Below are 27,911 nucleotides of genomic sequence, written 5' to 3'. Positions count from 1 at the left end.
AATGGATTTAAGTTAGTCTTAAAAAAATATATATGACGATAAGGGTTTATTTTATAAATATTTAAAATGCGATATTTTGGTGTTAATGATAGTTATACACAATAATAAGTATATGATATTCCAATTTTTGTGAGATTTGTTTAAAATAGTAGTAAATATTACTTTACAAATTTCATAAACTTAAAAAAAAAAAAATAGAGAGAGTGTTTATAAAAGATGGGTAAGCAAAGATTAACCGCTCTAGACATTCGAGCAATAATAACATCATGTAAGAAGACCATTATTGGATCAGTTGTAACAAATATTTATAATATATCAAATAAAATATATGTGTTAAAATGTTCTAAAAAAGAACAAAAATATTTTCTGCTTTTGGAGGCAGAAAAAAGAGTGCACATAACTGAATGGATGAGAGAAAAGAATGTAATGCCATCAGGGTTTACTATGAAATTAAGAAAACATTTAAGATCCCGTAAAATAACAAATATATCTCAATTAGGTGGAGATAGAGTAGTTGATATTCAATTTGGATATGATGATAATATATATCATTTAATTGTTGAGTTATATATTGCTGGTAATATTGTACTTACAAATAATGATTATAAAATAATATTTATTTTAAAAAGTAATGATGATAAAAAAAAACTAAAGATAAATGACATATATAATGTTGAAGAACATAATTCTGTGATATTATATAAATATTTGGATATAATTAATAATGAAAATATAAAAAAAAGTATTAAAGAAATATTAATGATTCATAATCAACCTGAAATAGACGATCCAAACGAGGTCAATACTACTAACGAGACAAGTAATATAATCAATGGTAAAATGATTGAAAAAAATATGACTAAGTCAGGAAATGTAAACTTATTAAATAGCGAAAAGAATGATAATGTAAAAGTAAAAAAAAAATCTGGATCGCAAAATATAAAAAATTCTTCAAATTCTCGAAAAGGTCGTGGTGAAACAACCTTTGGTGATTCAAACAAGATTTTTAATGATAAAAATAAAAATGATGATATACAAAATGATAATAAAAAAAATAAAAAAGCAAAAAAAATAAAAACATTGAGTGAATTAGGTAGTAAATTAATATTATTTGCTCATAACGATCTAATAATGCATTCATTAATTGAATGGAATTATAATCCCAATGACCCAGTGGAAAAATATGATATTGACACATTGACAGAAATATTTTATAAAGTAATAAATGAATGTATGAAAATATTTAATATGATGAGTAATGAAGAAAGTGTAATTAATGGATATGGTTTTGTTCCAATAGATGGAAAGTTATCGATTTCTAATAAAAATAAAAAAGAGGAAAATGGTAAAAAAAATGAGAATTCTATTTTGGGCACTGAAATAAATAAAGATAATAATTCAGTGAGTGAAAATAAGTTAGAGAATGATCGATTGTTTGTTGAGTTTAGTCCAGTTCTTCTTAAAAATCATATAAATAAAATAAATGAGAAAAAAATAGAGGTAATAAAATTTAACGATTTTAATATGTGTGTAGATACATATTTTAGTAAAATGGAATTAACAAAATATGATAAACATCAAGAAATGAATAAACGTAAAAATGCGCTTACAAAAATTGATAAAATAAAATTGGATCATGAAAGAAGAATTGAAGCATTAGAAAAGGAGATAAGTATATTAAAAAAGAAAATATTATTAATTCAGGCAAATGATGGATTTGTTGAGGAGGCAATAAAATTGATGCGTGCTGCAATTTCTACAAGTGCTAATTGGGAAAAGATATGGGATCATGTGAAGTTATTTAAAAGGCGTAACCATCCAGTAGCCTTAAAAATAATGTCTGTGAATTTTAGCAATTGTGAGATTGAATTATTATTGGATGAGGATAATGAGAAAGAGAGTAGTAGTGACAATTCTTCAGAAGAGAAGGGGATGGAAGAAAAGAATAAAGGATGTACAGTAACAATAAACTTAAATAATTCTGTATATGGTAATATTGAAGATTATGAAAAGTTAAGAAAAAAAGCTGAGGAAAAAATTCGTAAAATAAAAATGTCAACGAATGTAGCTATAAAAAAGGTTGAGAAGAAAAAAAAAGATAAAGATACAAAACAAAAAAGTAAATATAAATCTGTTTTTCAGATTCAAAAATTAAGAAAAATATTTTGGTTTGAAAAATTTAATTGGTTTTTATCATCAGAAAATTATTTAGTAATATCTGGAAGAGATGCATTACAAAATGAAATATTATTTAGACGATATTTTCAAAATAATGATATATATGTGCATGCTGATATTCATGGTGCAGCATCTTGTATAATAAAAAATCCGTATAAAGATATCCCAATTCCTGAAAAGACGCTAGCTGAGGCTGGTCAATTAGCTATGTGTCGAAGTTCGGCATGGAATAATAAAGTAATAACATCTGCTTGGTGGGTGTACTATCATCAAGTTAGTAAAACAGCGCCTACTGGTGAATATATAAAAACAGGTGCTTTTGTAATAAGAGGGAAGAAGAATTATTTACCATATGCTAAGTTAGAGATGGGACTATCCATCATATTTCAAGTTAACAAAAAGGTGAATGATAATAATAAAGAAGATGCATTAAATGATGATAAAGAGAATGACGAAATTGTTCATACAGGAAGTGACAATGAAAATGGTGGCAATGGAGGTAAAGTAGCAGCTACTGGTAATGTAGATAAAATGACAGCTACTGGCAATGTAGATAAAATGACAACTACTGGCAACAATATTGATTGTGTAAATCATATGAACAATTGTAAGGATAGTGGAATAATAAATGAAAATAATGTAATGGAAAAAGGTATAGGTATTGATTCACGAGGGACGTGTAAGTATTACTTGAGGAAAAAGCACAATAAAAAATATACGAGAAATAAATATATTAAGTTAATTTTAAAAAGTTTAAATAGGATAGATTTGTTAAATGTTTATAAAAAAAATATGATTAGTAAATTAGGAACAAGTGATAAGTACCGCAATGAAATTATTTCTATTTTATGCAAACTTTGTTTTTTCAATCTATGTATAAATACGAAAAATGATGAGATAAAATCATTTTTTGAATTTTTATACAAAATAAAAAATCATGACAATATACAATGTTATATTTGTAAAGCATTTAAGAAGAATTATAAGATAGCTTTATCAGGAATATTAAAATTGTTTAGGTGGTTGTTTTTATATTTTGATAGTTCAAATAAGTTTAAGGGAACATGTTTAGGGGGTATTTTTTATAATAAGTGTTTAAAGAGTTTTGATATAGCAATTAAAAAATTAATGAATGATAGTATTTCTTTTTATTTTGTTCACAAAATGTTTTTATTAAAAAGTTATGATAAAAAAATAGGAGAATGGTGTAAGGACGAGTTTAATATATTTTTTGAAATAAATAAAAATAATAATTTTATAAAAAATGAAAAATATTTATCATATAATAATAATGGCGATACATTAGTGTGTGTCATGAGAAATCAAACTAATGAGGAAATAAAACTGGATTTAATGATTGAAAAAGATTATGTATTTGATAATAAAATAATGAAAAGATGTTTTACACCTTGTGAAGTATATGGTTTACCTCCTGTAGCTTTTAAGGATGATGATATAAGTGATGATGAATCAAAGAAATCAAAAGATGGTGGATCATCGAATAAAGTAGCATTCAATTTGGGGGATAATGATAAGGAAGATGAACAAAAGAAACATATTTCATTTGCAAATGTCGAGAGTTCAATAAAAATAGAGCGACCCACAAGAACTAGGAAACCAACTGGCTTTGTAAAAATGGATGTAAAAAAACTTCTTGAAGAAATTGACAATGAAGAGGAGGAAGAGGAAGAAGATGATAATCATAATGAATTGAAACGAGAAGATATGAAGGTTACCTTTGATGAGCAAAAAAAAGTGCCTGTAGAAAAAAAAGGTGTAGCATTTAATCTTGAGAATAACAGTGTTTATAATAAAAGTTCTACGCTGAATATTCCAAGACCTACAAGAACTCGAAAGCCAACTGGTTTTGTAAAAGCAGATCTCTCAAAACTGCTTGAAGAGATAGATAATGAAGAGGAGGGTGAAGCTGATGGTAGTAGCCAAAAAGGAGCATTAAATTCGAATAGTTCTACTACAAATATTAGAAAAAAAAGTGTTTCATTTAGTTCAGAAGATGAACGTATTTATATTGAGAGACCAATAACATCAGGTATTCCCCCAAGACCTATTAGGACGAGAAAGCCAACCGGTTTTGTAAAAATGGATATTAGTAAGTTGCTTGAAGAAATAGATAACGAAGAGGAAAGTGATAAGAATGAGAAGGATGAGGATGAAAAAGGTGATGACACAAAAAAGGTAAAATTCAGTGAAGGTGTCGAAAAAAATATGAATGATGAAAATGTAAAGTTTTCAAGGCCAGTTAGGACAAGAAAACCAACTGGTTTTGTAAAAATGGATGTAAAAAAACTTCTCGAAGAAATTGACAATGAGGAGGAGGAGGATGAAAATAGTAGCAAAGGAAAGGATGCTTATGTTGAAAATAGCGACAATTCGAAAGAGGAAGACGAAAGTGAAAAGTTGGAAGAGGAAGAAGAAAGTGAAAATTCGGAAGAGGAAGAAGAAAGTGAAAATTCAGAAGAAGAAGAAGAAAGTGAAAATTCAGAAGAGGAGGAAGAAAGTGAAAATTCAGAAGAGGAAGAAGAAAGTGAAAATTCGGAAGAGGAGGACGAAAGTGAAAATTCGGAGGATGAAGGAAGTGGGGAAAATAGTGGCTATGGAAAAACTGATTATAAAGGAAATATTGGAAGAGTTAATGAAAGTAATTCAAATAAAAAAGGTTCAAATGAAACAAAGAAAGAAGGAAGATTTAATGATAAAATAGTTAAAAATGAAAATAAAGTAATATTTAAAAAAAATATATATTTATATATGTATACATATGCAAGGGCCAATAAATATCAAGTTTTATAAAATATTTATTAGGATCCCACTATTAAACATCTCGTATAAATATAACATTTATTGAAAGTTCTTATTCAAAATAAGATTTCATTATATGGGGTGTATAAATAATTATATAAAAATATATATCGTATCATTACTTTAACTTTTATTACAACTGTGTATTTAATTTTGACTTATCTGAAAAAATAAAGCATATATTTTATTTCATTGTTGTTTCTTTATTTTTGTTCTTTTTTAGAAGAGTACGGTTCATTTGCTAAGAGGGGCTCGAACAAAAAAAAAAAGAATGAAAAAAAAGTATCGAGAACAGGACGATGATGATGAGGAAAGGCAATTATATATGAAAATAATTGGATCTCGAAAAGTAAGGCAAAGCACCAAATGATAATGTACATACATTTATTAACCATATGCATATTTGACGTATGTATATATGTGGTTTATCTTTACTATTTCAGATGAAGCACGAAACGGAAAAAGAAAAAAAAGAACAGGAAGAAAAGAAAATAGAGAAGGAGGAAAATAAATACAATAAGCGTCCAAACGAAATTAAAGCAAATTATGAGGAAATAAATGAGGATGAGATGAATGTAAGGAAATGATATGATATATAAAGAACACAAATTTTATTAAATAGCCGAGTATACGTATATGTTTGTGTTTGTGTATATATGTAACACATTTTTCTTATAATTTTTAGATGAAGTTAAGTGAATTGAATAAATTGACATTTACACCGAAAGAAGATGATGTTATAACATGTGCAATTCCGATGTGTGCGCCTTATTCTGCTATACAGGTTAGTCCTGATTTAATTTAATTTTTATGTTTTTATACGATGGATAACGGATTTTGTTAGATATTTTGTGTATAACATATTTTTATATCATAAATGTATATGCTTATTTATAGAACCATAAGTACAAAGTAAAATTGGTACCAGGAAATGAAAAAAAGGGAAAAATTGCCAAATCATGTATTGCCCATTTCTTAAAATGCTCAACTAGTGATATAGAGAAAAAGTTCATTAATGGGATATCAGTAAGATTATTTCTATTCCAAAGCAAATGTGTTTATGTTTGACCTTTGTATTTATATATGTATAGGTATATATATTTTTTTTTTTCTTTTTACTTGAACAGATGGACGATTTGGGAAACTGTATAATAACAAATTCAACAGCCGACATATTGAGTTCAAAGTGTCGTTAAATCCGCTTTTATGAAAAAATATAAAAATCCAAAAGGGTGATAATAGGGAATTAAATTGAATTTTTCATAGCGTGACAAAATGATTATTTTTATTTCAGCCCATTAATTGTTTATATATATAACCTTTGTCTTTTCCTGTTTTAATGCTATTTTAATTATAATATATATGTATGTATTATGATTATTATTCCAATCATGCTATTATTAATTAATTTATTTTAAAATATGGTTTACATTTACCAATGTATGTATTTTTTGTATATAAAACTAAATATGCATGTGAGCATATGAATATGCACAAGTCAGGTACTTATATATTCATTAAACTTATAAATCGAATTTTTATATATCTTACATATATAAATATGAAGAGAATTACACACATATATGTGTATTTTATTCTTCTTAACCGTTTTAGTATGTTCATACTATAATAAGTTAAGTTGGGTAATTTATATGATTAGCATATAAGACTATTTTGTAAATGGAATAAAAAAAATAAAAAGAAAAGTTTGTTCATTGATAGGGAACACTATTTTATTTGGGGGAATATACAAATGTCATATTTTGTGAAATTTTACAAATTATGTTACAATTTTTTTACCATTTAATGGAAATAAGTATATGCACATATAGATATATGGTATTTTTATAATTTATTTTAAAAAAATGTATGTAGATATATTTCATGAATATTAAATAATGTTTGTGAGTGAGCTATAATTGAAAAAAAAAAAAAAATATTTTTTTTTGGTGATTTTTTTTTTTTAATAAATTTTCTAAAATAGCTAGCTATGCATATATTTATTGGTTAGTAAAAAAAATGTATTATCACAATGAGATTGTGATTTTATGGTAATGGTGTTGTTAAAAATGTAATAAAAGTGTAACAAAAAAGGATACAAATAAAAATTGTATGCATGTATGTATATATTTATTTACTTTGGACGTTGGTATAGTAAAGTATATCATTTTGAAAGCAGATTGAATGGAAATATTTTTTGGGGAAGTTCGAAATTTCAACTAAGAGGGTTTCTTTTGTTATTTGATCATATAAGGTAGAAGAATGAAAAGAGAGAAAAAAATATAAATAATAAAAATGATAAAAATTAAGTACAAAGATTTCAATGGAGTGAATAAAGGTAAAAAGAATGGAAGAGATCAAATGGATTGGTTGAACTTTTTAGTTCATCCATGTTACTATACAATTTTTGATCTAGGGAAAGATGATTTATTAAATGAAGAAATTCGTTTAAACTTTTTATATTACGCAGAAAATTTAAATATTTATGATAAAGAGGAAGTATTAGGATTATATAAAAAAAATGATAATATTGCAAGAGAATTAAGTTTTACAAAAAGTTGTGAATTAATTAAAAAGAGTTATAAATTAAAAATTCCTATAATATTTCAAAATTTAAAAAATTTTGATTTACATAAAAATGATATAATTGATTATTTGTCTATAAGTTATAAATTAGGACATAATTGTATAGTAAGAAAGCAAATGAAAAAAGTGGAAAAAAAAAATAGTTTTATCCTTGATAGTGAAATGATATATTCTATGACACCTGAGTATATATCAAATAAAATTGCTAATAATATATTAGTTAGTAACAAAATAAATTGTTTGAAAATGAAGGGAAGCATGCTGAGTGAGGGAGAAGATAAAAAATATACTGAAGGTGTGGTTGATAAAAATGGAATTAACAAATTGTATAAAGATAATAAAAATATTGTAACCATTCATTTAGATCCATTTGCTGGGGCAGGAGGGAATTGTAACAGTATGAAAAATGTATTTACAATAGCATCGGATATAAATTTAAATCGTTTAAAACAATGCCAACATAATTGTGAATTTTATAACAAGAATATAGATTATATTTTGTGTGACTTTTTTAATATAGTAGACCATTTTAGAGAAGATGTGATCGATGTTGTTTTTTTAAGTATCCCTTGGGGTGGGCCGTCATATAAAAAAAAAAATAAATTTGATTTAAAAAATAAAGAAAAGAATTTGTGTGTGCATACATGTTTAAAAGAATCAATGAAATTAACAAAAAATATAATTATATATTTACCTAGAAATGTGTGTATTAATGATTTATATTTTCTTTTTAAAACATATAAAAGGTTATGTACTTTGAAAAGTAAAGATACAAAAATAAATTGTATAGAGAATGAGAAAGGGGAAATACAAAATTTGGGGTTTTCTAAAAAATGTGATATGCTTATAGAGTTGTATGTAAATAGGAATAGGTGCACATATAAGGATATTTGTGAAAATAATTTAATGAATTATTATTATTATTATTTTAATAAGAAAAAGAATATATATAATAACAAAATAAAATATGATAAAGTAAAAAATATGTTTAAAATTAATATTGATCAGTGTAATAATTATTTGAAAGAAACTAGTGAAATAAAAGATGAATGTATTAGTAATAAAAAATTCCCAACTGATGACGTATCTTTTCAAATAAATGAGCCAGTTACAAATGACAAGGTTTGTAAGACATTCCGAAAAAGGAATAATACCTTATGGAAATGGCATAACACTTGTATGGTTATTTATTTGGGGGATATATCAAAAAAAGTTAAAGATACAAAAATGATAAACTACAATTATGTTTATTATATCCACAATAGATTGGGAAGAGCAGTTACAAGGTTTTACAGAAATAGTTGTAAGAGTAGTGACTATAAATATAGTAACAGAAATATGTCTATATATAGATTATTGTACAATGAGAAGATCAAAAATGTTTTTGATGTTATGGAAAGTTTGGAAAGAAAGCCTTTTCACCCTTTTAAGAGACAAAAGACAAATAATAATGAAGAATTAAAGAAAAGTAAATTACAAGGTATTAGGGTTATTCTAAAAAATATTGTTATTTTAAAATATAGAGTAAAAAAAATGTTATATAAAGTGGTTAGCTATATATTACAAATGTTTTATAACAATATAAAAAATTTAATTGGGTTTGATAATTTTAGTTTTTTTAATAAAATATATATTAATTTGGAAAAAATTCAACACAAATTTTTAACAAGAAAAGTTTATAGAAATACAAATATAAAAAAGTATGTAACATATATATATTCACATTATATTGACAACAATTCAGGATTAAATATGATGATAAATCATTTCAATGTAATTATAATGAAAATTAAAAAAGAACTTATACTTTTATTTGGGATATATTTATATGATATTAATTTTTTAAAATATTATTTTAAATATCATAAAATAAATATATTAATTAATAATATGTGTAAAAAAAATATGGAAAACATTCACTATATTATTGTCAGACTACTTTTTAACTTTCTTATGTATATTTGTATTTTTTTAAATATTTTAAATAATAATATACGATTACAAGAATATATTAATAAAAATATAATAAATAATGGATCTGATGATTTTTCAAATTTATTAAAAATACCAGTAAAAGATTTTGTCAACATATTTGATATAAATAAGAATAATTTTTTGTTTAGTTTTCAAAAATTTATAAAAAGAATTATTTTACTCTCTATTCAAATTGAAGTTTTTGGAAAATCTTTAACTATGGATAAGACTATAAATTGTTTTTTTCATTTTATTTTTAAAAAATATGATATAGATTATTTATTAAATTATATTCGTAATAATAATGAGGAAGAAAATATAAATGAGAATTGGCATCGATTATGTCTATTTTTAATTATGATTAATTTTTTTACAAAACAATTTTTTTATAATACAAATGTAACATCATATTTGGATTATTTTAATTCTTTAAATTATTTTTATTTCAATAGAATGCGTATTTTATCACATGGTTGTAAAGGTTACTCAAATTTGTTTATTTTCAATTTTAGTAACTTTATGGAAAAACATTTTTGTGTGCAAATTTTATAGTATTTAATGAAAGCCCATTTATTTTGGGCAAACCATACATACTACATATTTATGTTAGTTTTTTTGTACATCATGATGTTATACAAATTAAATATCTTATCATTATGAAAAAAGGTTGTTTTATTTCATTGTTTAAAATTATTATTTTTTAAAATTTATTTTTATATTCAACAAGCCAGCAAAATTAATGCAACTCCTTTAAGGTGTTATAACTTTATTTAATCTATATATCCCATTTTGGGGGGGATATAAGCAAATAGTTATTTATATGAATGCACATTTAAAATATGTAGAATGATTTTTATAAATGGAAAATAAAATAAAAAATAAAGTAAAAAATAATGAAACATGGTTTTGAAAAATAAGCATACATTATGATGCTATTTTTAGGGGTCATTATACTTGTGTTACTATATATATGTATATGTAAAAAACCATAAAAATTTATAATAATAATAATATAGGGGTTAGGTTGTAAATTGGCTTGTTATATAAATAGAGAAAAAAAATATGTGTATGCATTTGGCAAATCAACGAGGAAAATATGGATTACTGTATATTAAGCACAATATACATAAATTTCACTAAATCTGTTCATGTATAAAAATGAAAAATAAAAATTAAAATAAAAACATTTTGAAATGTGAAGAAAACCGTTTTTATGTTATTTTATCAAACTGGTATTAAAGTTTTAGTTTATATTGTTTTAAAATATAGGATACAAAACTTAATATATATTCGAATATTTTTTGAAAAATACTGAAATATATATATGAGTTTTTTTTTATTGTATGGAAAAAATGAATTATTTAATTTATATAACTTTATAAAAAAGGGAAAGCTCAATAATTTTATGAAATCTATAAATATAAGAAGATAAAATGTAACTCTATAAAATAGTATGATTATTTTTTTTTAAATCAAAATGAAAATACCCAACCCTCGAGTTTATTTGGATGTTGCTATTGGGGGGAGGAATGCAGGAAGATTGATATTTGAAGTAATATTAAAAAATATGTATAATTCATACTTTTTATTTTTGTGTGTATTATTGAAAATTTCACATTTGTATGTTAAATTGTTACACCTTTTTTTAGCTGTTCATGGATAAATTGCCAATAACCAGTGAAAATTTTCGATGTCTCTGTACAGGTAAATTATTAAGGGAAGGGAAAAGAAAATAAAAAAAAATAATATATATGCATATGCCCATATAAATATAAATATTTTTTTAAGGTGAAACAGGGTTAGGTTATTACTTAAAACCAAGGTGGTATAAGAATTCGTTAATCCATAGAATAGTTACTGATTTTGTAAGAAATAAAATTTACTAAAAATATATTGAAGTGTAAAATATGTAGCTATATTTAATTTTTTTTTGCTTCGCATGTAAATATGCATTATCCTATGCCATAGAATATTGATGTAAATTTCTTTGGTTATATATACATATACTATTCATTTTATTACAACTTTTAGATGTTTCAAGGAGGGGATTTTAATTTTGGGAATGGATATGGAGGAGAGTCAATATATGGCCAATACTTTCGAAATGAAAAGTTTATTTACAAGCACTCAAAAAGAGGTTACATAAAAAATAAAATAATAGAAATAAAATGATGGGGAACTTGCTTTAAATTGCTATATATATAGTACATTTTTAATACGTGGTTGTGCAAATTTTATGTAATTTATATATTTATCTTTATTTTTTTTCATCTTTATTAGGTATTTTATCAATGTGTCAAACTAGTATAAAGCATACAAATAATTCTCAGTTTTTTGTGACATTTAAAAGTTGTCCTTGGCTAGACAAGAAGCATGTAAGTGAAATAAAAAATGAAGCGTAAATAAAAATTGTTTATTTTGGGGGGATGAAAATGTTTTTTTTTATATTTTATGTAGGTCGTTTTTGGGCACCTTGAATATGGGTTTGATACACTATCATATATTGAAGAGCAAGCTACATTAATTGGGAAGCCCAAAAAGCAAGTTTACATATACAACTGGTAAGGTTGCTATGTTAAGGTGTGTACGTGTGCATGTTTTACTATTTTTTTGCAAAAATATATTTAAAAAAAAGCGGGTTTTATTCATATGTACATATTATTATTTCATTTTAAAAGCGGAGCTATTCCATTGGACAGAATTAAATATAAGTCTCGGACCAATATGCATGACGATTATATTATACCAGTAAAAAAATATAACAATACAATAAATTCATAGTATAATTTTTTATTATATTGGGCATGCGTTTTTTTTTTTTAATTTAGAGATACTAAATTGAGCTTATTATTTTGTTGGTTATACTTTTTTAGGAAATAGAAATGCCATTGTTGGAAAAAGAAATTGAATTTAATGAAAATTCAGACATTAACGAGTTGAAAAAAATGTACAAAAATAGCAAACGGTTTTAGAGGGTGTATATAAATTTGTACATAATATATTTTTAATTATATATGAATAAATAAATTTTATTAATATAAATAAATGATTTATGTTTTTCAGATTTGAAATATAAATTTGTTATAAATTTATTGGTATTATTTTTTTGTTTTCCATTATATTTATATTGATAAAGGGGTATTTTTTTATCCATTAAAATATTTTTTTCTTTTTTTTCAATTATGTGTAAACTTAATATTGGAACTTGATCATATTTCTTGTTGTTCATTGACTTAATTCCTAAGCACTCAAAATTGTCCTTCTACAAAAGTTCAAAAATATGGAAAAAAAAATATACTTATTATTGTAAATGAAGATCGAGAGAAATGTCTATATGCATTTGCACACACAATAGGGAATACACATTTTAGAATATATATATAGACTCACCAATGTAGAAAGTCCAAATATATCTATTGGAATATAGTTATCTATATTACAGTTAATATAATTAGCATAATTGATTTGTGTTGAAAATAATGTATCTTCTTCATCACTGCTATAATATAATTGTTTTTGAGAGTTAAGATTTTCATTTTTTTTGTTTATTTCATAATTGTTATTTATTTTTGTAATAAATACGCAGTCTTCTAATTTTTTTTTTTGAATAATACTATACTTAATTAATAAAGCATTAAAAAAATTGGAAGGATAAAATAAGCATTGTATATTATAAAATGACAATTCTCCTGTGATATTCCAAAAATATAATTGTTCTTTTATATTTTCAAAATATATAATAAAATTATCAATTATTTTAAATTTTTGATTAAAAAGATTATTCCATTTGATAGGCATTTTATTTGAGGATAATTCGTCCATAATTAATTTGATCTTACTATTTATTTCTTTTTGTTTGGTGTTATTTTTATTTAGTTGTTTTTCAATTTTGATTAGATCGGAAAACATATCATTAGTTATATTTATAAAATTGGTTGTTTCATTTATACAACAAGCTTGTATTGGTGTTATACATTTTGTACGCCATTCTGTATTAATAGCTATATTATGTTTAAATACTAATTTTAATTTTTTTATTAATTCATAAAATTTATTAATTTTTTTTATATTGTTTAAGAAATTTAAATTTGTATCTATACTTTTATTATCACTTAATGTATTTTTGTTTTTAATAATTTGTTCGTAATTTGATATTGTATCATTTTTATTGATAATTTTGTATATGTATTCTTTATTTTTATAGTTATTTTGTTTGTTTATAAAAGTATCAGGGTTTCTTACTTGTTCATTTTCACCCTTTTCATCTTCTTCGATATCTGTATTTATTAAAGAACTTGAGCAGTAATCACTTTCCAAATTAAAAAATGTGTCATTTTGATGGGTATTGTTGTTGTTACAATCTTCATCATAATTATTGTCAAAATATTCTGAATTATTTGTTTCACTTTTTTTGAAAATGTCTATACAACTACCATTTTGTGGTTTACATATTAAGACATGATCACTGTTAATTTTTTCTATATTTTTAATCATTTGGTTATTAAATTTTTCATGTTTTTTTTTGTCTGCTTCGATTTTCATTCCATATGCTTCACAAGTATTGAAGTGTGGGTAGTTCTGAAAAAGTAGTATATATATAAAGAGTTGTAAAAATGGATAAAACATAATAAATTTTATAAAAAAAATGTATATTAGGGAATAGAAAAGTATCTAACTAGGAAATAATAAACTTTCTAAGGATATATTGGGTATGGATATTATTCTTTACCTTAATCATTGTTATATATTCTTTGATTGATTTGTTTAGTACAAATTTATAATTATAATTATCATCAGTAGAATAAATAAATTCATTCCGTTCATTAAATGAGTATTCGTTAAAGTATTCTAAAACGTAACTCTTTATTATTTTTCTGTCTACATAAGAAGCCTTATTACCATATACATTTAAAATAATTTTCCTGAAAAAAAAAATGTACATTTTTTATGGGTCCATATAAATAAACATTTTACATGCATAATTATGGATTAACTTTTGGTTACTTGACAAAATCCCAATTAATTTGATTCACTTCTGGTAATGAGCTAACTTTTATATTTGTTTGAAAATTATTGTATGTATCATTTTGTGGGTCTTCATAATGATTATTTAATTGGATAGAATCAAAATAATATAGAATGGAATCAAATGTAGTTTGAAAATCTTTAGTATCAAATTTATAGAAGTGATCAAAACTATATTCTTGATAATTAGATCGGCACATTAATATAGTATGAAAAAATGACAAAGAGAATAGAAAAGAATTTATAAAATTATTTTTTAATTTATCTTTGTAAATACTATGAACATAACTAAAAATTTTGTTTAATAAAGTTTTTAAATTTTCATTATGATATGGATAAATTTTTATGGATTTATTTATCACAGATATGGGTGCTGATTTGTCTGTAGTTAGATGTAATTGAAAATTTGAATGGATTTTTTGAGTATTATATATTTCATATAATTTTTCAATATTAAAATTTATTAAGTTAATATTTTCTAGTAATAATTTTTTTCCATTTTGCATTGAAGTTTCGATTAGTATTTGTATATAATTATTGAAATTATTTCCTACACTTATAGTTTTTATGTTATTGTATTTTGATAAGTTAATATTATGTATTTCATTTGGTTGATTAATATATAAAAATGTTTTTGTGTCAATATAATTTAAATCTCTATAGAAATTAAAGTTTGATGTGAAATTTTCTTGTATATCTAAATAATTAGCTATTAATGAGTATATATAATAATATAGTCTATCTTTTCTCATTACATGAATAAACATTATGACTTCTAGTTTTTTGAGTTGTTCGGTTTGATCTGAATGTTCAGAATTTTCTACTTTATCTAATTTTTCAGATTTTAAGAAAAAAATATTTTCTTCGGGTTTTTTTTCTTTATACCAATTGAAATATTTAGTTGTATTATTTTTCATATCTTGTATAATTGAGCTAAAGAATTTGAGTTTTTTTTGTAAATAAAGTAGTTGTTGTTTTTTACGTATACTTAACCATTCTATTTCATCTAAATAATTGGATTCTATTGTTTGATTTTGAATGTTTTTTATTTTTGAAAATAATGAGTAATATTTTTTAATTTCTATTTCTATAGATTTGTTAGGATTTTCTAATTTGATTTCTTCAAAAATAAGAGATGTGTAAAAAATAAAACAGAAATATAATTTATCTTTAGTGTCAATGGTATTTAATAAGAATAGGAAAGAGACATGTGTAAATTTTTTAATTAATTGATTAAAATTACAAATTAGCATTTTTTTATTAATATTTTTTATTAAATTATTTAATATATTAAGTAGATAATTAAAATTGAAATTATATATAGATTTGATTTTTGAATGTTTTTGTAAAATTTTATATATTGTATAAAATCTATATCCTAAGAATTTGATATTTTCTGATGATGCTTTTATTTTATTTATTTCATTTTTATATTCTTTCATCATTTTTTTTATTTCTATTTTTTTTAAGATATTATTATTTATTATATTAATTAAATTATTATTACTATTATTATTACTGTTTATTTTTCTGTTGAATGTGCACATTTCAATAACCATACCATCATCTAAAAATTTTAATGTTTGTTTTGTTTCATAATAGTTTCTAATTTTTGTATCAAAATTTATTAGTTTTTTTTCATCTTCATGTTTCAATATTACATTGATTATTTTGTTTACTATTAGATTCTTTTCTATTTCAAAGTCTATGATGTTTGTGTAATCTTCAATATCCTCAAAGAATCTGTCTTTAGTATCGCTCACTAGGAATAGGCGAAACTGATTGTTGTATTCGAGCTTTTTCTTTCCTGTAAGTAAAATAGATTATGCAAATTTTGTAAGCACACATAAAGAATGTAAACAATTGAGTTTTTTTTTTTTGCTTTTTCCGTACCTATATTTATGTAGTATTTCCCATTCATAAGGTAAACATTCCTTTCTATAACAGGCTCGATGATACTATAATTTGAGTTTATTAGAATTTGTTTATTCTTCAATTTAAATTTAAGAAAATTTTGTTTATAAAGAATATTGGAAGATAATTGTTTAAAATTTTCAGACTCACATAAATCACAATTTGAATTTTCATCATTTTTTTTATCATAAATATAAAGATTTTGAAAATTAAAAAAGGAGATAATTAATGTTTTTCCATATATTATACACATGTCTAAATGTTTGTTTAAATTTTCATCAAAATTATGAACTACTAAATTGCTTCTATAACTTTTTTTTATCCAATCTATTCCAACATTTTGAGGATCTAGAAATAAAGGCCATCTAAAATGATTCATAGATATTAATGCATTTTGAATATAAAATATATGTCTTGGGAAATTTTCAGAAAGAAATAATGGAACTATTGTATCACAAGAATATATAGTTTCTATTTTGATGTTATCTTTAATTAGTATATTATTTTGTTTAATTATTTGTTTCCATTTATTTAGTAAGAAAGATCTATATTTATAATTAAATGAGGATGAATAATTTAAAAAAAAAGAAAAAATTAAAATTTCAGATACAAGATATTTATAATTATTTTCAATCTGTTTAATGGTGTAACAATATTTTTTTTCTATTTTTTCTAAGAATGTATTAATTTCTAAAATAGGTTGATATGATTTATTAATTATGTATATTTTTTTTTTTAAATCTTCGATCATTTCATTTTTTTCATTAATTTTATTTTTATCATTAACTATGGTCATTTTTATATCATGCATTTGTTCTAACAGTTTTTGATTCTCTACATCATATTGTTCTTTCTTAATTTTTTTGTCATCTAAGTTTTGATTAATGATACATACATTTTTATAGTATTCTTTATATTTTAGTATAAAGTTTAGATAATTAAAAAGATGAGTAAGTAAATTATTTTGATTATTAATTTTGGTAACACTATAGACAATTTCCTCTTTGGCCATATATTCTTTTATTCTTTTAATTTGTTTATCTGTTACATTTTCTTTTTTAAAATTAAAAAAGAATTCTGAGAATTTGTCTTTAGATATAAATGCTTTAAAATAATTCCAATTATCATTATTATCGTTTAAATATGAATTTCTTATTAATGTATTAATCATAATAGATATATATATATCAGTCATAGTTGGTGTATTTATTTTTAGTATATTTTTTATTTCATTATCTTGTACATTTTGTATTTTGAATATTATATTAATATATTCTTCTTCGATTTGTTTGTCTGATTCATTTTTATTTTCAATAAGTTCGTCTATATCATTTGTGATAATATTTAGAATTTGTTTGTTTGCATTAAATTTTTGTTCACTGTCTATTATGAATTTTGAATTATTTTTTATGTCTTCATTAATTTTTTCAAGATCTAATTCCATTTGAGTTATTTGGCTATTTATTGTTTGTATTTCTATATTCATTTCTTGATAATTTTTAAATATATTTCGAAGTTTTTTCAGGCCCATTTTAAACATATACAATTGTTTATTTTTATAATTTAATTTATTTTTAATTAATATGTAAAACATTATTAGTGAATCTACAAAGTTATATTTGTTAATTCGTATATAATCTAGATTTTTTTCATTTTTTAAAAAGGCTTTTAGATCATAATATACTTGTATAAATACGTCAACAATGTTTTCAAGTTGTTCTTCAATAATATTATAAAAGTTATATTTATGTATTTCTATATTATTTGCATTTAATTCATTTATTGCTTTTGTGTTCATATTTTTTAGATCATTATAATAATTTGTATTCATTTCGAAATCATTTTCACTTTTATCATTTTTATACACATCATTATTTTGTTCAATATCGTTGTGTAGATCCATGTTATTTATTTTATGGTCAGGTAATATTCCTTCCTTTTCTTTTATTTCGTGATTTGGCTTGGTTTTCATTTTTTGTATTTTATCTTTTTCATTTTCTGAGTTGGCATTTTTTTTAAATTCTGTTTTATTTTCATATTCTTTTGTTTCGTTTTGTGAAACATTCTCAGTTTTATTTGTCTTATCATTATTTCTTTTTGTATGTTCTTTATTAATATCACTTTGTTTTTTATTTTTTATTAATTTATTTTTTTTATTATTATTATTTGCAATATTTTTTATTTTATCATGTGTTTGACTTTCTTTTATGATATCATTTTTTGACTCTGTAATAATTTTATTTTTTGTTAGTTTTTTTTCGTCTGTTTTTTTACTTATTTTTAGCTTTGATTTTAAGCGTGTAAACAAATTGATACTTTTATTTACAGTTGCATTTGATTTAATTTTTTCTTTTTTAGAAATGTTCAAATTTTCTATGGTGTCATATTCTTTGAGATTTCCTTTTGAGGGTATAGTTTTGCTGTCTATAGATATGGGGGCATTATTTTTTCGGTTTATTCCCTTTTCTAATAATATTTTCTTTTTTATATTTGAAATATTTTCTACAGATTTTTTGATTTTACTGTGTAATTTAATTTTGAGTTTATCTTTTAGATTGATATTCTCATTTTTATTTTTAATTAGATTTTCAGTGATAATTTTATTTTTTATATCATCTTTCATTTTATATGTTTTTTGTTTTGTCTTTGGTATTGAATTTGGTTTATTTTGTCCCTTAACATTTTTCTTTGGTTTAACAATTCCTGATTTAATTTCACCGTTTCGAGATTTTATTATTGTATCAACTTTTGTTTCACCATTTTCATTATATAGTAGGCTAATACCTAGATTTTGTGAATTTTCTATTAAATTTGTTTCAGTGATATTTGTTTTTTCTTCAATATTTTCTGATTCTTTTTCATTTAGATTAGCCAATAAATTATTTTCATCAATTTGTGTATCATTTTCTTTTTGAATATTTTTAATAATTTGTTTGTTTTCTTTATTTTGTTTTTTTTTAATTTGATCTACTAAATTTGTAAATAGTTCTTGGACATTTGTTTTGTCTTTTTTATCAAGTACTACTTGTTTAGTTTGTTTATCTATATCATCTTCTAAAGTATTTAAAATAACTTTTTTTTTGAAATTATTTAATATATTATCAATAAAATGATTATCATTTGAATTTTTCAAAAAAAGGTGACAATATTGAATATACTGTTCTTTATACCAACAGTCTAAATGCATAATATTTATATCACTATATATTTTTTTATAATTTTGGAAATTTGAGATGCTCATATCAAATCTTCTTTCGTGAACTATGCAAACATATGTATTATTTTTCATCTGATAAAATAAGTGAAAAAAAAAGTATATAAGATCTGTTCATGGTATTATACAATACATATGTTATGCCTATATAAATTAACTATGAGGTGTGGTATATAAACAAGGGTATATATGTAGATGCATATGGGTGATTCAACAATTTTTTAGGTTTACCATTTGTTTAATATTTTCCCACATAATATCGCTACCAATGAGGTTTGTTTTTGTATACATTTTGAATAACTCCTTTTTGTCAAATAAGACAGGTGGAAATTTTTTATAAATAAGAGAATAAAAGTAATCATCATATTTATTAGAATTATTAATTAAAATAAAAATATTTTTTTTAAATCGTAATATGTTGTAATAATTAATTTTATCTTGGATATTTTCTAAATTATATGATCTGTTAATAATAACTGAATTTATATTTAAAATAAATCCAACAGCATTTAATAATGTAATAGCCCTCTTTTTATTTCTGCAAATGATCATAGAGGAGTTTATATTTTTACTTATATTTTTGTAAACTTCAACAATTTTATTAAAATAAAATTCTACAAACACTTTTGCATTAACATATAAATTATTATAGCTGCTTAAATTTTTAATAAATTCGTCTTTTAGGAAGCAAGTATCAAATTTTTCATAGACCTAAAAATAGAATATGGGAAAAAATATATATAACTATAATATTTAAAATTCAGGTTATGGCACAAATAAATGTTTTTAAAAATTGCAATGCGTGAAAAAAGCATGATTGTAAATGTAGATAATTTTTTACATTTTTGGAATAATAATTTATGTAAGTATATGTGTTTCCTCTGGTTATGTTTGGGAAATGTTTATTTTCAATATCTAAGAATAAAAAAGAAAAGAAAAACAATAATATATATATTTATGGTAAATTTTATGACGCCATAAATGGCAGAAAATACATAATTGAAGAAATGGAAAACTGAAACATTTTAATATACATATATATTAATTAATATTGTCTTTGCTTACTTTTTATTATATTCATTATGTCTTTTTTATACTCCTTTTTCAGTATCCTATTTAAAATCATATTTTCGGCGTGTTCGCTAAATAAAAAATAAGGATATATATATGTTAAGAAATAAATAGAAAATGATAAATGTTTTTTAGTTTATTGTGCTTGCTTTGGGCATACCAAAATGTTTGAATTATGTCGTGTTCGTTTTGAAAATTATATTTAGTATGAAAAAAATCTTGATATAGCAAAAAAATACTTTCTTTTGTAAAAAGTATATTATTTTCTTTTTGAGTCTTAAAATTAATCTCTTCATGAATTTTCCAGAATAGGTCTATACTATAATTTACCATTTTTGTATGTATGCTCTGAAAAGTTGTAAAAATATTTCATATTTATCAAAAGTTAAAAAAGTGTATTCGTTTTATCTGTTTTTTTCTACAATAGAATAATGATATGTATATATTTATGATTTGGTTGCAAATTACCTTAAAATTGTTATTTAAGGAATGGCTTGTCAAGGCATTAAAATAATTAATTAAGGATTTTTTGTTAGTATTTAAAAAGAAATAGGAATGGTAATATGAAACATACTCATAATAATTATTGTTCTTAATGTGATCAAAATCTAGTGAAACAATACTCTTTATATTTTCAATGTTAATAGTTTTGTTTTCAAAATAACATAATTTTCTTTGTAAATTTTGAAGAAATTCTATTGATGGGTTATTAAATTTGTCCTAAAAATTTTCATAAAATAAATGGTGAGTGATAGTGCAATATTGTTGACGTGTTGTGAAATTATTTTTTTTTTCATTTTTTATGTATATGCTTACATAGTTAATGTGAACATCATCTATGCATATGTAAAAAACGGAAGAATGGAAATATTTCTTGATATTTTTTTTTATTAATTTTTCATGTAACATTGTGAAACTGAGAACGTTTGAATATTTGAGTATGTCTATTTTAAGGTGGTCAATTTTTTTATGACTATTAACAATTTCGTTTAAGATGGCTGTCTTGGAATTTTCTGAATTTAATAAAAATAAAGAAAGTAATATAAATGGTAATATTTAATTTTGTAAAAAAATTCATGATAAAGAATAAAACATTTTTTTTATTACTTATATAAATTATGTGTAGTATTAATTTATAATAATTTTTATAAAAAAAATAAGACATTACTATATAGGGTTTGAAGTATCTTAGGGTGTATGACTTACTTCGATTTCCTATGAGGCATATATTCGATTCCCCTTTATATAATAGACTAATAGAATTTATTTGTTTCTTCATTTCGTCATCATAAAATGTTATATTTTTGTCGTCAATGTTGGAATCCTTTTGTAGCTGCATATAAGTAATTGATATGTACATTTAAATAAAGCAAACACAAAAGATGGAGAAAATAAAATTATTAATTGGGCATGTAAATAATGTAATTGAATGGTATATATTGGAAGAGGGATTACATTAAAAAGGGAATTAAGTGGAAGCCATTTGTTACTCTGTATATGATATATAAAATTTTCTAAATTTGTATCAATATTTATTCCATTAGATATAATTAATTTTTTAAAAAATGAAAAGAATAATTTTTTTTCGTCATCAATTAGTAGATTATTAAATAGAATGGAAATAGAACTTATTAATATAAAGATAGACTTATTTTGTATGGTCGATATTTTAGAAATTTCTTTTTTGCTGGATATTTCGATTTGTATATTATTTTCTCTTTCAGCTTGTGTTATACATACATTTTCAATATAACTTTTGTCTAAAACATCTAAGTCATATTCTTCATTAGATTCGTCTATAGGGGATAAAATTGAATTTTCTTTTTTTATGATACTATTAATTTTTTCTAAATTAACTTTACTGTTATCTAAAATATTTGATTTATTAGAATGAGAAATTAAATTAGAAAGTGTATTAGTTTGGTCAGGTGTAAAATCGTTGTATGGTTCTCTTTCTTTTAAATAAAATAAAATTTGACTTTTAAATATATCCATAAAATTATTTATGATCATTTTTTCATCCATATTTATATGAAACAAAGATGATTGTGTAAAATAAATGTCTCCCATGTTGATATTTTTTATATCATTATCTTTATTATAATAAAAATAATCTATATTAAAATTATTTCCCTTTTTTTTTTCTATATAGTTAAAAATAGGTAGAAAAAAATCCTTATAAAATTGTTTTAATTTATCATACAGTTCTAAAAGAATTTTTTTTTTCTCGTCATAATTATTTTTGTAATTTATAGACATCTGTTTATCATCTGATCCCAATTCAAAAAAAATATTAAAATCGAGAATATTGTCTATTAATTTGGAGCATTGATTTTTAAAATAATTATATATATTAAAATCATTATTTATATATATTTTGTTAATTTTTTTTAACAAATATGGATCTAGGAAGGAAATATTATTACACTGAGAAAGGAGAAAAATATTATATAAATATTATAGTTGTTATATATTATGTATATTGTTAGTTGCCTATTTTGAGGACCATGCTTATTGGATGATGAAAATTTTTTTACCTCTATGATTATTTTAATTTTTTTTTCAGAGTTAATTTGGTTGTTCATATTATTTGAGTACAATAAATTTTTGGTGGATAAAAAATCATAAATAATAGGGGTCATATAATTGATCTTCATTATAAATGTATATTCATTATATTTCTTTTGTTTCTTTTTTATTAAATCGTATATGAATTTTTCATTTAAATTTTGCTGTGAATCTATAAAGCGAAAATATACATATATTTGTGCGTATGAATAATTAAGAAACTTTCAACATTTTTAGACACTTGCATATATGGGTAAAATGGGGGTGCATATTAGGGTTGCTAGCTGTTTTTTTATTATTTTATATTTGCCTATTTTTGGATTTGAATTATTTATATTTATTTCATAACTAAGGAGATTATTATATTTCATACCATATAACGAATCCAAATAAACAAAGGAGAAATTTGAATTGTATAGATTGTTGTAAATTTTAAGTAGCGTCGATTTTCCACTATAGGGTCTTCCAAATACCAATGATAAAAATTGATCATCAAGTTTTTCTTTCATTATATATAAATTTTTTTCATATTCATTTAGAAATTTATCTTTTAAATGAATCCTTTCTTGTTGTAGTATCTAAAATGGGTAAGGTGTTGATGTTGTATGTATTAACAAAATTTGTTAAGAACAATACTAGCTATATATTTAATATAAAAAATAATAATTTTATAGCTACATATTTCATGAAACAGTTTATATTCCCTACTTGTTTTAATTGGCTTTTTTTATTCTCCATGTCAAACGTAATAGTTAAATCAATGTTAAGAATTTTTTTTATCAAATCTTGAATTATATTTTGTTTAACATTTTTTAATTTATCATAGTAATATATAAAGGAATTTTGTCCTAACAACTCTTCTGTTTTACAACCGTTATTTGATTTTTTACATAAATTGATGATATTAATTATTTCATTTAATGTATCATTTTCTTGATTGAAATAAACAAAATTAATATAATCAACAAAATTACAAATTTGTATAGAAAGTGTTTTAGTGTTTGGGAAATTATTTACGTATAATAATATTTCAACAATTTCTACTATTTGATAGTTATATATGATTGTCTCTTTACACAAATTTCTTAAGTTCGTTGGGATACTATTGTGTCTGCTTTGTTAAAAAATGTGTGCATAATCATATATGTCGTTTATATGTTTGTATAAGATGTTATATGCAAATAAATATATACTATAAATTATATGAGACAATTTTTTTCTTATATTTTGGCTAACCTTGGCGATTTAGTGACAAAAAATAAAACGAATTTGTTGTTAAAAATAACATCTCTATTAAATATATATATGTTTTTTTCTTTATTTTTTAAACCTATGAAATTTAAATAAAATAAGATAGCAATATATAATGAAAAATGTTACAGTATTTTATAATACAAATTCATATATATATATAAATGAATCACAAAATTTTGTTTACATGTTTGTATAGATCGAAAAGTGTTTGTCAATACAGATAATATCTCTACTTTTATTTCATCAACGTTTTGCAAAATTAAGGCGTATCCTAAGATAATTAGAAAAAATATTTATTCAAAGTTTTTTGTATAATCCTAAATTATAATAATTTTCCTGTACAGATTTATATGACTATGTGTATGTACCTAGATGAATAGATCCTAATATGTAATCTTTTATGTTATTTATATTTCTTTGAATTACATATGTTCGTAAACCTTTGAAAAGAAATGGCCAAAATTTATAAGGGAAATATATATATACGAGGGGTTGTATATTATAAATGCAAATAGATGATTAAAACACTTTTAGTTTTTTTAACAGTTTTCTGTCTGTTTTACCTAATGTTGATGTTATATATTTAATTGTTGATGTCTTGTTAGTCCCAGATACAATATTATAGTTTGAATTGTATATATTTGAGCATATTGAATAAATGTATTTATTATTTGGGAGGAAATTTACATATAGGTTGTTGCTCTCCAATATGTCATAATTGTATCTGAATAAATAAAAAAATTAATTATGAAAAATTTGAAAAAGTTATTACCATAATTTAATTTGTAAATCTGATTAATTGAACTGTATGTGTCTGGAAATATATACATATTGAATTTTGTGAATATTTATTTTCAACATACTTGAATGCATAGTTTCCGTATTTGACTGTAATATGATCATTATTTTTGTTGAGAAAATATAAAAATTGATAATATAGAAAAAAGGAATTTTCATCAAATATATTTTCTTGAATAATTTTTTTTAATATATGTACAAATTCTAAATAAATAGTTAAGGATTGTTCTATTTTCATAATATTTGTGTCTTTTTCACATTTTAATTCTTTTATAATATCGTTGCACTATAAAAAATTGGAAAATTCGTAACAACATTTCGATAGAATATTTTTCTTTATACAAATTTATACTTTCATAAAACATGTGGAAATCTATTTATTCACATGCTTTACAACCCCTTTTGAATAAATTATAAAAGTACCAGTTCGATGAATTTATTCAAGACTTGATTTGTATATTCGATTGACTTTTTCTGTATAATATTTTTTATTTCTTCACTTAATAGGATCTTTATTATAATATTCGAAACAACTGATATATTATTTTTGATTATTGGGATTATCCTAAATATTTATATGAATAAAATTACAATAAAGAGATAAAAATATATTTAAGAAGCATTAATATATGCAGGCACTACAAAAGTTATGAATATGTGATAAAAATAATATGGTAACAAATTTAAATAAGAATTGAATAAATAAGCAAAAAAAAGTATAGTATGAAAAGGATACATTTTTATCATGAACATGTTTACATATTTATAGAGTAATATATATATTTACTTGTTAGTAGTATAGTAATTATTCAAGTTTGTAATAATATTTTCCTTCAAGGTAATTTTTATTTTATCTTTCAATATAGCATATGTGTCTATTCCTGTTATTTTGACTCCATTTTTTAAAACAAGAACATTTCCTTTTGTAGTAACAATTTCAATTATCTGGAAATAAAATATTGAAAAGGGGAAAAAAGTATATATATGTATTTTCATACATATGAAATAATTCAAAATAAGTAACAAAATGAATATTGGATTGATTTATGTTGAACATACAATTTTATCAACATCATTGAAAGAGGACATTTCTTCATAAATTATAAAGCAATATTTTTTTAAATTCTGTATTTGGGTATTAGCTGCATTTATATGTTTTTAAAAAGGAGGAATAAAATATGTATACGTTTAAATGTGTATATATTTAGGGGTATAATTTTATGTTTTTTTATTTTTTGATTACATAAAAGATCAAATAGCTGTTCTTCTGTTAGAAAAAAGAAATCTGGAAAGTTAAATTTTTTTTCTTGTAAAATGGTTATTGCTTTATTAGACAGAAATAATAAACGATCATAATAATTTTTAAGAAAATAAAAAAATTTAGTATTGCAATTTCGATATAAATCTAGATTTTTTTTAGTATTTTTCATTATTTCATAATATGTTTTATTTATTTGATCAAAATTTTTAAATTCGTCATTAAAGGTATTTAAATTATTGAAATTTTCCTTATTATAGAATCTTTCCAATTTTATCCAGGCTTCTTGTATCTATAAAAGATGTTAAAAATGAATGGATATATAGGCTATAGCTTTAGGGATTATCAAAATTTTATGTATTAATATATTTGCTTATTTCATACTAGCATCCATAAAACCAAGAGTTCATATATAAAAAGGAGTTTATTTTCTAAATTATTTATTTTTGGTATTAAATCAGAAGCGAAATTTAAACCTCTCATTAAATGTAATTCTTCAAATGTCTTTTTAATATTTTTAAAAATATTTTTGTTATTGTTATTGTCCAATATTAAATAATCATTAAATTTTATAAGTTTTAGTGATTCATGTTTCCATCTGTTTTCAATTTGGTTCAAGCATTTTTCTAATTTTTCTACTTCCTATAAAATATAAATTTGAAGAAAATAGACATGGATATATGTAAAATATTAATGATTTTAACCCAGGTGTATATTCCCTTTCCTTATTTTATCGACGATGTTATTATAGGGAAGTCGTTTGGCATATATATTAGCTTATTTGCAGGAATAACTATAGTTTATCAATTATAATATTACCTTTATTTTATATATAATATATTTTATGTCATTAAAATATAGATATATTTTTAATTCATGTAAATCATAAAGTGTTATTGATTTGATGTTATCATTTTTATAGTTGATAATAATACTTCTTTCATATGCGCTCGGATCTTTTGTATTATTTTTTTTCAAATGGAGATTTAAAATTTCATTCCAATTTGCTAGTTTCATATTAGTATTTTGCAATAAATATACAATGATTAATGTTATGTTCATTTTTCTTAATTCTTCGTTAATTTTTTTAAAAGCCTAAAAAGTTAAGTGAGCACATAATATGTATTGAAAATGTGTGAGGTACAATAAAAATTCGAGTTTTCAGGCGTATTAAAGGATAATATTTGGTCCTATGTTTCTTTCTCTCTCTTTCTCTCTCTCTCTCTCTCTCTATATATATATATATATATA

General features: G+C 22.3%; 4 protein-coding genes across 4 annotated transcripts; 3 read left to right on the top strand and 1 right to left on the bottom strand.

Moving 5' to 3' along the window:
• Window positions 1–216: 216 nt before the first annotated feature.
• On the top strand, window positions 217–6,194 carry PVVCY_0600180 (conserved protein, unknown function; the record flags this gene model as incomplete). The annotated part of the gene is made up of 6 exons (XM_008627163.1): window positions 217–4,917; window positions 5,222–5,347; window positions 5,442–5,573; window positions 5,684–5,782; window positions 5,896–6,024; window positions 6,126–6,194. The coding sequence occupies 6 exons, from the start codon at window positions 217–219 to the stop codon at window positions 6,192–6,194; spliced, it is 5,256 nt and encodes a 1,751-aa protein (XP_008625385.1).
• A 1,099-nt stretch (window positions 6,195–7,293) lies between these two features.
• Window positions 7,294–10,110, top strand: PVVCY_0600170 (trimethylguanosine synthase, putative; the record flags this gene model as incomplete). The annotated part of the gene is made up of 1 exon (XM_008627162.1): window positions 7,294–10,110. The coding sequence occupies one exon, from the start codon at window positions 7,294–7,296 to the stop codon at window positions 10,108–10,110; it is 2,817 nt and encodes a 938-aa protein (XP_008625384.1).
• A 925-nt stretch (window positions 10,111–11,035) lies between these two features.
• Window positions 11,036–12,530, top strand: PVVCY_0600160 (peptidyl-prolyl cis-trans isomerase, putative; the record flags this gene model as incomplete). Its single annotated transcript, XM_008627161.1, has 8 exons — window positions 11,036–11,110; window positions 11,208–11,262; window positions 11,347–11,423; window positions 11,590–11,695; window positions 11,839–11,933; window positions 12,016–12,119; window positions 12,237–12,306; window positions 12,432–12,530. 8 exons carry the CDS (start codon window positions 11,036–11,038, stop codon window positions 12,528–12,530), a joined length of 681 nt encoding a protein of 226 aa, XP_008625383.1.
• A 32-nt stretch (window positions 12,531–12,562) lies between these two features.
• On the bottom strand, window positions 12,563–27,722 carry PVVCY_0600150 (dynein heavy chain, putative; the record flags this gene model as incomplete). The annotated part of the gene is made up of 27 exons (XM_037635065.1): window positions 12,563–12,820; window positions 12,949–14,136; window positions 14,288–14,480; window positions 14,563–16,390; window positions 16,477–19,786; window positions 19,943–20,422; window positions 20,553–20,626; window positions 20,777–20,853; window positions 20,943–21,130; window positions 21,251–21,502; window positions 21,599–21,795; window positions 21,989–22,115; window positions 22,238–23,209; window positions 23,320–23,522; window positions 23,724–23,928; window positions 24,059–24,461; window positions 24,587–24,680; window positions 24,789–24,875; window positions 24,973–25,044; window positions 25,168–25,328; window positions 25,468–25,688; window positions 25,826–25,967; window positions 26,190–26,347; window positions 26,462–26,544; window positions 26,646–26,952; window positions 27,045–27,302; window positions 27,480–27,722. The coding sequence occupies 27 exons, from the start codon at window positions 27,720–27,722 to the stop codon at window positions 12,563–12,565; spliced, it is 11,781 nt and encodes a 3,926-aa protein (XP_037490249.1).
• Between the last annotated feature and the right edge of the window lie 189 nt (window positions 27,723–27,911).

This window comes from Plasmodium vinckei (genome assembly GCF_900681995.1).
Source record: "Plasmodium vinckei vinckei genome assembly, chromosome: PVVCY_06".
Taxonomy (NCBI): domain Eukaryota; phylum Apicomplexa; class Aconoidasida; order Haemosporida; family Plasmodiidae; genus Plasmodium; species Plasmodium vinckei.
Note: the sequence above shows the minus strand (reverse complement) of the source record. Positions and strands in the feature narration are given on the sequence as shown.